The following is a 12,851-nucleotide window of genomic DNA, read 5'->3' on the forward strand; positions in this document are numbered from 1 at the left end:
AGTATAATAATCGAACTGAAAATTGTTTTTATCAAAATGTATGTTTATTCTTATAGGATGACGACTTTTTAATTGTCGTATTTTTCAAGAAAAAGTCTCAATCTTACAAGATTAAATGTTTGGTTAAAGTTGCATTTTCGCAAAAGTTGTAATTGTATGAGAATTAAGTAATTTTTTTCCAGAAAAAAAAAAACATTTGTATGGGAATAAATTGATATTCTTTCTAAGATAAAAAATTTTTTTTTTTTTAAATGTTTATGGAATAAATAAATAATACATAATCCAAATATTAAAAAATATATTTTTACGGCGGCTATATATTTTGAGCGTCATATACTATGGGTCCTTTTCGAGAAAAAAATTACAAAAATCATGAGATACGCCGTAATGCAGATTTTCCATCTGAACTGCTCCTAAACACACATACGCTCAGTGCTGACAAGTGTGTAATCGGTCTAATAATGATTAACAGCTCTGAATGTTTTTTGCCTCTTTCCCTTAGATAAAAGCCGCAAAGACCTTTGTCATGTCGTCATCTTCTTTGTCCGTTTGACCAGTTCGAATGCGGAGCTGTGCGAGTTGTATGGAAGCTCTTATCAGTGTCTGCACCTCTGCCTGGCCATTGTGTAGCCACCACTCCGTGTAAAATGAATTTACACTGCCCTGACAGCACATGTATTCAGGGTCACGTCGCCATAGTGACAACAAAAACAAAAAAAAAACAACCCAAAAGGTCCTTGGGCATCCTTTTCAAGTTACAGGCTGCTGTCACCATGACTGTGCAGCAGATGGCGCACTTTTTTTTTTGCTCTGCTTTTGACAAATGGATGGTGTATTTTAATGAATTTGTCTCTGAAAGAGACCCACCCGGTATATTAGTTTGTTGTTATTATTGGGGTTTATTCTTTATATTTGTCCCCGAGGAGAACTTCTCTGAATAGTCTCTTAATTTTATTCATATTTATACTGTATGTGTGTTTGTAACGGTACTTGAGACTTTATTATTGCAATATTACAACTTTTTTTCTTGAAAAAAAAAGTGGTTTTATCAGGGGGAAATAAAGCTTTTTCAATACAAGAGTACAATTTAAATAAAAAAAAACAACAACTTTATTCTCACATTACAACTTAATACTTTTTATCTTGAAAGCACAACTTTAGACCTTTTTTGTTGAGAAAGATACATTTTATATGAATTTGTTTTTCTTAAAACTACAACTATTCTCCCAATGAAAAATTAGAACTATTCTGGCAGTATTACAACTTTTTTGTTTTTGTCGTAATTTTTCATAAAAATGCAAATTTATTCGTGTGAGATTACAATGTTTTTGTAATAATATCACTTTCGTAATATCAGATTTTTTTATCTAAAAAATGACTTCATGTAAAATTCAGATTTATTTTTTTCTTGAAAATATACTGCATTCTTCTGATATTAAAAAAAAAATCTTCAAAAATAGTCACAGAATAGTGCAAATGTTAATCTAAAAACAAAACTTTATTCTGGTAATGTTCAGACTTTTTTCTCTCAAAAATCTTAACCATTTGATAAAAAATAAATGTGACTATTCTCGGAAATTTTATCTATTAATATATTTTTCCTCCCCCAAAATACACATTTATTCTTGTAATATTTTTCACACAAAAAAATACCCAAGAATGCAAGAATTCTTGTAAAATGGTGAATTTTTTTAATACATTTTATACATATTTGGTGGAAACTGCAATCACTGAAATGTATTTGTTAAATGCTCCTCTTTTTATATTGCCACGGAAATAACACATCCAGTATAAAGGCGCAAATTCTGAGTGTTAATCAACGGACTCCAGTTCCAAATGTTCTTGGCATCGTTGGCTCCGCCCTGTGTGGTTCTCCGCCGGCTCGCGGGCGCCTCGGGAGGGTCCTCATGTCGTCGTGTCGACGGGTACGACGTGGGAGATGGCGAAGGAGCCGGCGATCTCCTGCGGGAGCGCCTGCTCGGCTTTCAGTTTGACCAGTTCCTGGCTCAGAGGGGTTTCGGGGGAGGCGGCGGACCCAGCGGGGGCCGCGGTCGACGGCTCCTCGCGATCTTCCTCCGGGGTCTCCTTCTGCGGGACGTCCTTTTTCGCCCCCTCGTCCGGGCGACCTTGGGCTGCTTGCGCCTTCTCGTAGAGACTCTTCCTTTCGTCCTGCAAGGCCCTGCACAGACTCTCCAGCTTCTGGTTCTTGAGGGTGACCACCTCCAACTCCTTGTCCCTCACAGTTTTCTGCAGAACACACACACATATACATAGTATATTCATTTAAATTTAATAGGAGTAAAAAGTTGCACTTTCTTCTTCAGTTGTGCTGCTCATTCGGGTGTGCCCGCATTAGCCATCTGGGGGCAGCAAAAGTCAGATAGTATTGTTTTATGGTCTGTCTTCATGTGTTCCAGCACCATTTGTGTTCAGATAATAATCATTCATATTTTATTTTATGTTTTTTTTTACATAAAAAGGCATACTTGGTCGTAATCTTATGAGGATGTAGTTTGGTGATGTAAGAAATCTTGGCGGCACGGTGAATGACCGATGAGCACGTCCGCCTCACAGTTCAGAGGTCGTGGGTTCAAATCCGGGCTGCGGGCTAGGCTACCTGTTTTGGAGTGAGGGTTTTCTCCGAATTGAATTCTGCTTGCCAATGATAGTAAGACCACGTCAGAGGATCCAAAGGGGACATCGCTATGATCTCTTGGGGGCCACAAGACACCGTGATATCGTCAAGGACCAATCAGAGCAAAGCTGCTTTCCATATTTAAATTAAGAATAACAACTATCCAATCAGAGCAAAGCTTTTTTATATACTGAATGTCAATGAGACATTTCAAACGCCGCTCGGAAAAGACCAACCAGAATAGCTTGAAAAAGGGCATTCTGGGCATTTCCAACCCACATTTTCTTGCAAACCTGATAAAAGGATCTCAGAGATTATGGAAAAAGGTATTTGATGGTTTGAGATATTTATTTTATTATTACTGTATGTTTTTATAAAGCAAAATACTTCTAGAGTGCAAAACATGAATGTTGCGATCGCGTTTCCAGGCTGACATTTTGCGGCGCTTCATCTGAGCTATAACGAGCATCGCACGTGCCGTACATCAGTCGATTAGGGAAGAACAAAAGCAGAAGCCCGCTTACATCCGCCACCATGTCGACGAGGCTCTTGCTGCAGCCGTCAAAGCGACTCTTCCATGATTGACACTCCTTCTCCAGCTTCCTCATCTTCTTGGCCATCTTGGAACACAACAAACATGTTAAGCGCCTAAAAATAGCCTCCTCGCGACGCCTTTTTTTTTTTTTTTTCTTCCCTCCTCTCCTTCTCCTTGAAAGGCCGGCATACTTACTTTGTCCATGTCTTGTTTGAAGCTGCTGTAGATGCTGTTACTCTTTGAAACGGTGCCCTGGAACTCGTCAAACTTCTTGGAGTACATGTCGAGCTTGGGAGACGAAATCAGTGTTAACATTTTAAAAAAACTAACAAAAAAACAAAAAACACTTATGGCTGGGCCATATGGCCTTAAAATCCAATTTACGAAATATTTTCCCAGCGCTTCTTTTACACAGATAATGTGAAAGTAGTGCGTTTCTTTCAAATGTTTTTCAATGAAGACATGATTAAAACTAAATGTTTTAAGATCAAGTCACAATATTACGAAAATAATTGTATGAATATATATTTTTTCAAGTCAATATTACGAGATAAAATTGGTGAATCACCAAGCGCGACTTTCCAACCATCCTGCTGTGAGCGTACCTGCGCCTTCATCTCCACCTCATTCTCCTTCAAGAGTTTTGCTTGCGACTTGTACTCTGCGGCCTTTTGCAGCAGCTGTTGGGACATCGGCAAAGTTCAGGACGGGATTACGCAAAACGGCGTTCCGGTTGAAAAAGGCGAGCTACGTACGAGCTCCCTCTCCAGCTTGTGCTTCTCCTCGGCCTCCTTCAGCAACATGTTGGCCTGAGTCAGTTTGGTGTCCAGAAGCTTCTCCTTCAGGTCACGGTGCTTGAAAACCTTCTCCAGGTTCTGGAATTGAGTGTTTAGGAGGAAAGGAGTCACGTTTAGGGTGAAATTAAGATATGTGGGACTTCGAAGCGTCCATTTGTCAGGATTTTGGAAGTCAAAGCAATCAGTTCCAGGGTCAAATAGTCACATCCAAGTTTTAAAATAAGTTTACCGCTGTTAATATTAAAACGGGGAAAAACGAGTTTTCATGTCAAAGACCCAAAGCATCCAAATTTGATGTTGATTCATAGCGATAATGAAATGAATTGGAATCTTTCGAGAATAGTCTAGTTTTCAGATGAAAAGTTGTGCTTTTAGAGAAGAAAATTCGTCTTTTTAGAGATACTGTAGAAAGTTGTATTTTTATGAGGAAAATGGTAAGTAGAAAGTTGTTTTGGGAGGGGGGGAAAAGTTATAATTTTATAAGAATGAAGTCACAAAAGATTTTTTGTAAATCTTTGTCTTGCTAGAATAAAGTCATATTTCGAAGAGCAAAAAATGCTAGTGTCATGAGAAAATCAAATTCCATTTTCAAGAAAAAAAAAAGTCTGATTTTGTTTAAGAAAAAAGTTGAACTATTTAGAGAAAAGCTCTAGAGAATGAAGTCATATTTCTTAAGCTAAAAAGTTTTTTCTTTTCTCTTGATTTTTTTTAAATAAAATGTTGGAAGGTGTGGGGGGGGAAAGTCACATTCTTAAAGAGAATAATATTTTATTTGTATTGAAAAAAAAAGTATTTACACTTAATTGTAATGAGAAAACGGTTTGGTTTTTGATTTTTGAGAAAACAAAAGTCATGATCTTGAGAGCAGAAAGTTGTGTTTTGGGAGAAAAAAAGTGGTAGTTTTTTTGGATTGTCTGTTTTTAAAAAACCTTAGTCTTGCTAGAACAAAGTTGTATTTTTCAAGAAAAAAATTCTAATAATACAAGACATTTTTTTTTTGTCAGATTACGAAAATAATGTCGATTTGAACGCCGATTTTCCGATAGGTTCAGAGGTTCCACTGTCTTAACAACTGCTTTCAGTTGAATGTAGTCCAAAAACTACAACCACAACAAAAAATACATACTGTAGATTAGTTTTCCATGTTAAGGAAAACTGAGCAATAACGCGGCGGTATGGAGCGAGGTTAGCGGACATACCGCCTCCCGCTGGTCGTACTGTGTGATGAGGCCCTTGAGCTTGTCGGCCAGGGCGCTGTTCTCCTGGCACAGTTTGGTGTTGCGGCTGCTGTGCTCTTCGATCTGGGCCTGGATGTCGCTCAGGGTTCCCTGGAAGTGGGTGGTGATCTCCTTCCTCTTCAGGTCGTCTTCGCGGCACCTCTGCAGCGTCTCCTCCTGCCGACACGGACATTTTTTTTTTGCATGTGCGGCGGGCGGAGTTGGCCAGCGCGGCAACTGTCGAGATATCGTATTGTAAGGCCATTTTTGGATGACGTTTGCAAGATTGAGTAAGATGAATAGTCGTCCCTCGCTATATCGCGGTTCACTTTTTGCGGCCTCACCGCATCACAATTTTTTTTATCGTACTCATATCGTGGATTGTTGGCTGTATCGCGGGATTTTGCGGTGAATTATATTTCCACACTAACTGTTACTGTAGACTGTAAACATCATTGGCTAATTTAATGTGGCCTACCACCGCTAGTTAGAGCGAATTGTAATCCGTCCACGGGTGGTTAGGATAGAGGGAGGATAGACACAGCGGCTTCATTCGATCACATTCAATCACTTTATTGAACAAAGGGTAACAAAAGACACAACAATAAACACAAGCACATTCTTAGACGACCTACCGATGGCCTCAACTGAATTTGTCACACAACAGGTACTGCTAACGGTTTAGCCAGTTATCAACCAACTCAACATTCTCATTCGCTGACTTCCACGTCCCTCAACAAGCCAGGCCCCGCCTTTTAAACACACATTCAGCATCACAGATACTACAGTGTACAATGTGAGGATGGTGACCCCAAGTGGGCAAAAATAATACCAGCTCCTCACATGCATATATTTTGGTATTATAGCTCACGAGGCTTTAAAATATATATAAATAGTAAAATTATTGTTTGCTTACTACGTCATCGATTTCGTATATCGCGGGGGTTGTTTGGAACGTAACTCGTGGTGATAAATGAGGGATCGCGGCGTTGCTGTACGTTGCTTGTAAACTGGCTTTAGTTTAGAGTTTTTCAGGGTGCGCGCAAGGGAGCAGGGTGCGCCCCCCTCCGTCGGGATGTAAAAGTGCAGTTTGAAAAATGATTTGATCACGGTTAAATCATGTTTGTACTGGCTATGAACTGGCTATGGTTTTCTGTTTTGAGGGGGTGCGCCATCTTTGTCAAGATGTTTGATGGGCCATTTTTCTTTTTTTTTTTTTTTTTTATGAATAATTTTTGACCATCACGGCTGTTCCTGGAACCTACGAATAGGCGGTTAACTGTATATAATTTTTGTGATTTTTCTCATTTAAAATAAGATGTCCCGGCTCAATAAAGGTTTGGGTTATTGATCTGGATGAGGCACCTTTAAGCTCTTGTTGTGCCGCTGTAGTTCCCGGCAGAGTCCCTCCAGTTTGCTACGAGCCAGGACGGCGCGACTGTGCTCACTCTGCAGCTGGTCCTTCTCCTTCATCACCTGCAGAAGCTTCTTCTGCAGAACCTTCAGCTGCTTCTGGTCGCTCCGGTGCTCCTCCAGCTACGACCACACAACCACGCGTGAGCCCAGTCCAGATGTCTTCTACCAGACGCTTACGTTTGAAGATTAAGCGCAGGATTAATCTGATTTTGCTCGCGTGTCTACTAAATCCACTCACCAGCTCGGCGTGCTTCTTGATGGTGGCTTCCAGTTTCTGCTCGGGAGTGTGGAGTTTGTTCAGACTTTGCATGAGGAGCATGGCGTCCTTTCCTGAGTGGCGACAGAGGAGCTCCGATTTAATGTTAATTCCTTCTAAATCGCGCTTGACACGCTGTTGGTAAATCTGAGGACGTGTACTTTTCATTCAGTCAGTGCAATTTGGATTTTTGGATCTATTCAAAGTCTGAATCCTGATTGAAAGCATCTTGCTTTAAAAAGAAGACGTTTTCTCATTGTTCTTGAAACTTGATCAACCAATGTCAAATCCATTTGAAGTGTTTTAGGTTTTGCTCTTGTTAGAATCAGATCCAGATTTTTTTATCTTGAGCTTGCTCCAGATTGGAAATATTCCATTTGTCATCCCAAAGCGGCACGTTGAATTGATTCAAAATCAGTTCAGAACGTTTTGATTCAAATCCGGATTTCATCTATAAATGCAGATTTAAATCCAGATTTCAGATCCTGATCATGGTTGACAGTTGATCCATTTGTTCTTGGATTGTATGAAAGCTACACACAAATCTAATCGAAATCTGTCCAGTCCACACTGCAGTTCCAGATCATCATTTGAAATTTATTCATTTGTTCTTGGATAATACCGAAGCTACAACCCAAATAAATCAAAATCTGTGCTAAACTTATCATTTATGTCGGTGAGAAGAAAAAAAAAGATCCCTAAATTATTACAGTTCATCTTTAAATCCCAATTCCAGATCCTGATCACGGTTTACAGTTGATCCATGAGTTCTCGGATCATACCGAAGCTATACATCGATTTAACTGAAATCCATTAAAAACTTTTGAGGTACCGTCCTTATGAAAACATCAATCCAGTCCACATCCCAGATTAAGATCATGATTGTCCATGATCTGTTTGTTCTTGGATTATACCGAAGCTACACAGCAATTTAATCAAAATCTGTTTAGAATGTTTTCAGTTGCGCCCGTGATAAAACATTATTCCAGCCCACATTTCGGATCCAGACCAATATCAAAACTTGATCCATTTGTCCTGGGATCATACTGATTGTACACCAAATTCGCATAACATCTTGAGTTATGTCGGATAAAATAATATTCTGATCCAGATCTCTTGAAAACATGTTTTGAATTTATTAAAATCCAGATTCTGGATTGAAATCCTTATTTCAGATCCCTTGTGTTTTAGAAAAGATTTGAATCCAGATTTCTGATTCAGATCCAGATTATGATTTGAAGTTTATTCATTTGTTCTTGGATTGTATCGAAATGACACATCAAATTTAAATCGAAATCCATTCCAATCCACATTACGGATCCAGATTTATCTTTGGTTCATATCTGAGCACGCCCTAAACACACGACATTCAATTGAAATATGTTCACTTTTTTTTTGCGTACATCTGTGTTCTAAAAATGATTTTAATCCAAATGATGGCGCCACGTGATAATTGAAATGTACTCCGTTTGTTGTGTGATCATACCGAAAGTACAATGATTCAGTAATCTCCATTCCAGATTTCCTATGGAAGCTACAAAACACTTTTCATGGATGGAAATCTGTTTGTGTCACCCGCACAAAACCTACCCAAGTTTTTGAGCATCTTTTTCTCCAGTTTCTGGTCCCGTCGGGTGTTGGGCTGGACCTCCTCCGCGTCTTCCGGCTCATCTGGAGCCTCGTTGGCCTGGTAGGCGCTGATGATGTCCTCCAGTTGCTTGCCCAGGTCCTCGGTCAGGTCCACATTTGGGTCCACATGGGTGCTCTCGGCCTGTGTGCTGTTCTCTGGAGAGGACTCCATCTTTGTTTTGGGGAGCTGAGAGGCAATCGTTTACCCTCAGGATTAAACGAGAATCAAGTGATTCATTGGCATTTTGGATTTTGATTTGGCTTTATGATTATTTCCTATGGGGGGGGGGGGGGGGGAATGGAAATCCCAACAAACTGGAGGTTGACCGGATCGTGTTTGACCTTAGAGGTTCCTCTGTATTTAGAAGAAAGTAGGATTTCAACAAAAAATCAAAAATTGACATGATTTTGAATGATTCGGTAAGCTCGACAAGTATTTAGTCAATATTGGGTGTATTTTTGTGAATGTGGTAGTTCACCAGCTGTACTGGAAAATAAATAGTCCTGGGTAAATTGTCGTCTTTTTTTTTTTTTTTACTAAATTCGTGTGTAAAAATACAATACATGTTCTGCCTCTAAGTCACATTTGGGGCCTTTCTGAAAAGAGACAATATTCAAAAAGGGAGTTTTTGTACAGGAATGGTTGAAAATGGGGCTTTGGTCACCCGCTATACTGGAAAATAGTCCTGTGTGTGTGTCCACACTAATGTAGTTAGTAGTCATTTTGAAGTTGCATTGCATACTAAATATATGCATGTTACGCTTATAAGTCATGGTATTTTGTAGGTAAAGATGATTTTTAAAAAGAAGTACTACTTGTACAGGAACGATGGAAACCAAGCAATAACGTTCCCCAGCCTCGCAGTCGGAGAATGTTTACATGCATAAAATTAGCGCAGCCTTCACACTGCTTTCACAAGCTGAGCACATGGCACCTGTTCCAGAGCCACGGGCTATTTTAAGACCCTCTTTATATGGGCAAGACATTTATTTATTTCCTCCTAAACCGACACTATTGATGGTTGGCGGCGGCAGCTGTGTGCGCAAAAACTGCTGCGATTTGCTTTGAAAAATGTGTAAAGGATGCAAAAAAAACCACAACAAAACAAGATATTATATGTAGTAGAGATTGTAAGGTCGAAACAATTGTGTGAGTCGATGACAAATAATGCGAGCATGCGTCAAACAAGCACTTGGCAAACACTTTTAAAGACAATAAGGGCAGTGAAAGAGAAAATATCAGCGTGTTTAAATTTAAGAATTGTATGTTTTTGCCAAAGGGCGAAAGGCAGCTAACACGCGAGGGGTCTTACCGGGACCGAGGGCCGCAGGGGGAAAGAAAGAGTGTGGAGGGGCTAAGACAGGCTGCCTGCCACCGCAGATGCAACAGCTGTGATAAGACCACCTCGAAATAGACCGCCGAACCCCCCCCCCCCCCCCCCCCCCCCCCCCAGCGCGGGAGAGGTGAGGGGCGGGGTGACAGGACGCTACAACTCCCCGAAAACAACTGCCGCCTTGCCGCACAAGCTGGGCCACAACGCAACGTATGGTCGTGGGAATTGGGATGCAGTCAAGCCGCCACGTTCGCAAATTTACAAGCTCAATTCTAATATTTGTTCCACGAACTTGTAGTCATTTATTCCCAACAATCTATTTATTCTCTTCATTTCCATTGCATTTCTCTTGGCTGCCCTGTTTCAAGTGCATGTACAGTATGTGGATGTTGGATTTATTTTTGGGGTCCAATTAGATTTCTGGCTCCATGTGTTGCCACGGGAACGTCATCTGCGCTCAGAATCAGAACGTCAACTATTTTAGCAAGGGGGACTGTTTCTTGAATCTGCTTCTCAGATTTCAAATTCCCCTTCGAGACGATGTCGGCGTCGTCCCGTCCTCAGGTCGGTCAGAGCCAAACACGTCCAACTCGCAAACGCATTCATAAACAGTGGACCCCCGCATACTTGCGGTTTGACACCTGCGGATTTACCTATTTGCTGATTTTTTTTTCGTTTGTTTGTTTCAAAAAAAACAATTCTGAAATGTCTTTTGAGAATAGCAAGCTCAAAACTGGCGTTTTTTTGTTTTTGTTTATATATATATATATACATATGGGAAAGGGCATCTCTTCACGTTGACTGACTCTTGTAGAAAACATTAACCCTGGTGTACGCATGCTTTTTTTCCCCACCCTGCAGTGTGATGTCAACTTGTTGTGTTTCAGTAAAAACATGCAAACATAAAATTGTTTGTGTGTTGAAGAAAGCTGCGTTTGTCTATTGTTGGAAACGTATGTGAACCCTGTGCGATGATTGATTTAGGATTTGTGCACGAATTGGTCCTGAAAATGTGATCTGATCTTCGGTCTGAGTCATAACAATAGACGAACCCAGTCTGCTTAAAGATTTAGATGACTAGACTAGTAGATTTTATGACCGATTTACGCAGAAGTCCAGCTCATTCAAAAGGTTCACATAGATTGTCTTATAGCTGTACCCCAAAGCAATAACATCTGAGGAGACATCATTTGCGCTATAACTTCAGCCAACAATTTCCCATAATTTTCGGAAGCCTTCATTTTATTCGCCAGCCCAACATGGCTGGCGAATAAATCATTTCCATCGCTCCTCCTGCAGGGTTTGCAACAAAGCGTGAAACAAATGGCAACACACACATATTACTGGGTTAGAAGTATATTCTCTTAAAACAAATTTGAATTGAATCTGAGCACCAAATGATAATAATAGAATACAATCCCCCCCCCCCCACCCCCCCCCCCCAAGTCCCCCACCTCAAAAGCATCCCCGACCGAGCAAACTTGACGCAAACCAGTCAAACGATGAAATGGCTACTGAGGCTTTTTGCCCTCAATAAATCTCAGCTGAGAGGTAAATGATTTGTCCTCTTCGACATATGAGGCACAATGCACTTCAGTACATATATATATATATATATATGCTATTTATTATATATGAATACATAATAAAACCCAAACACAATCCGCTTTTCCCTTCACATCGGATGAGCAACCTGCTTTGACAAAAAGTGATCAAAATCTGCAAGACGCGTCGTTAAAGCAGTGCACCTTTAAATATGATTTATGTAAACATGAACGTGATTCGTCAACCCCTTCCCGCGCAGACGGTTCGATAAAAAGCTCCACCGCGTCGCCGTCATTTATCGTCGATACAAACAACCCACGTTAAAAAGTTTTCAAAAGTTCCAACACTGTCCAAAATCAAACGCGCGCGCGCGTATGTACAGACGAGAAGCGTTTGGTGAACCATCGCTTAACGTTTTCCAGGAAATGTCGTCAACCAACGCACGCGCAATGCGGGTAGGGATGGGCATGTGACTATATTTCTTGAATATGGGCTTGTTAGCAAATTCAAAAATACTTTTCAAATATTTAGATAACTAAAGAAGAATAAAAAATAATGCCAGCGAATGAAATTTCCTCTTTTTTTTTTTTAATTTAAAATATTTGTATTTAGATTAATGAATTTTAGATGACAAAAATTTAATGCAACAGAATTAGCAATCGTGAATTCAACTGTTGCAGTCAGTATTTAAAATATACCATGTAGATGAATGTAAAGAAAGAAAGAAATAGCACATTCCAAATGTTAGATGGACATGGATGCTAAATCTTTTTTTTTAAACTTTATTGCTTGTAACATTTGTGCCATTTGACTATATTTCCAATTTTTTTCCACATGCCACATACAGTAAGAGTTGTGGCGGTTTTGGCAAATAGAAAAATAATATGATGTATGTATTTTAAAAAGAACAAAAGAAATGCCATCAGAATAATCTTCATCAGAATTTTGAAATGAAATTAAAAAAAAAATTAATTTTTAAACCGACATAATAGGAAGGTTAAGCGACAAAATGACTGAATTGGCTAATTGTTTTAAAAAATAGTTGAAAATATTGTTGTATAAATTTTAGATGACAAATTTTATTTGACAGAATTCACAATGGTCAATAATGACATTCATCACAATATTACTAATATACCAGGTAAATCAATGTAAATGTAAATAAATCAATCAATAGAGGTAACGATCATAATTAATGGCAGCGGAAGTGAAACTTAATCCTAATTTCAATTACAATAATTATTTTGCATTTTAGAAATATTTGATCTAAATTGTTAAAACGTTCAACACAAGTCGATCAATTTGAGCTGTAACGTTATTTTTTTTTAATTAACAAAATGCATGATTAATTAATAGATTGACACATTGCTAATATTGTTATGCCCATCCCTAAACGTTACCTGCGACAGGTTTCTTGTGCACGTTTCTCTCGACGGTGTTTTATATATATATATATATATATATATATATATATATATATATATATA

General features: G+C 39.2%; 1 protein-coding gene across 2 annotated transcripts; it reads right to left on the reverse strand.

Annotated features, from left to right (window-relative positions):
* Positions 1-1,668: 1,668 nt before the first annotated feature.
* On the reverse strand, positions 1,669-9,913 carry txlnbb (taxilin beta b). 2 transcript variants are annotated; one of them, XM_061795888.1, is made up of 10 exons: positions 9,799-9,913; positions 8,447-8,672; positions 6,839-6,930; positions 6,550-6,720; positions 5,167-5,361; positions 3,926-4,045; positions 3,776-3,850; positions 3,366-3,458; positions 3,160-3,255; positions 1,669-2,247 (listed from the first exon to the last, which is right to left on the reverse strand). In XM_061795888.1, exons 2-10 carry the CDS (start codon positions 8,655-8,657, stop codon positions 1,906-1,908), a joined length of 1,395 nt encoding a protein of 464 aa, XP_061651872.1. In that variant the 5' UTR covers positions 8,658-8,672; positions 9,799-9,913; the 3' UTR covers positions 1,669-1,905. The 2 variants fall into 2 exon arrangements, with proteins under 2 accessions (XP_061651872.1, XP_061651873.1); XM_061795889.1 differs by having other exon boundaries at positions 8,447-8,692; positions 9,799-9,887.
* Between the last annotated feature and the right edge of the window lie 2,938 nt (positions 9,914-12,851).

Source organism: Phyllopteryx taeniolatus, chromosome 13, assembly GCF_024500385.1.
Source record: "Phyllopteryx taeniolatus isolate TA_2022b chromosome 13, UOR_Ptae_1.2, whole genome shotgun sequence".
Taxonomy (NCBI): Eukaryota; Metazoa; Chordata; class Actinopteri; order Syngnathiformes; family Syngnathidae; genus Phyllopteryx; species Phyllopteryx taeniolatus.

Excerpts from the sequence above, each read along its gene's own strand:
- txlnbb (XM_061795888.1), bottom strand. The coding sequence starts at position 8,657 with ATGGAGTCCTCTCCAGAGAACAGCACACAGGCCGAGAGCACCCATGTG. Across the intron at positions 6,931-8,446 it reads AAAGATGCTCAAAAACTTGG|GAAAGGACGCCATGCTCCTC; the intron begins GTAGGTTTTGTG and ends GTCGCCACTCAG. Across the intron at positions 3,256-3,365 it reads TCAAACAAGACATGGACAAA|ATGGCCAAGAAGATGAGGAA; the intron begins GTAAGTATGCCG and ends TTGTGTTCCAAG.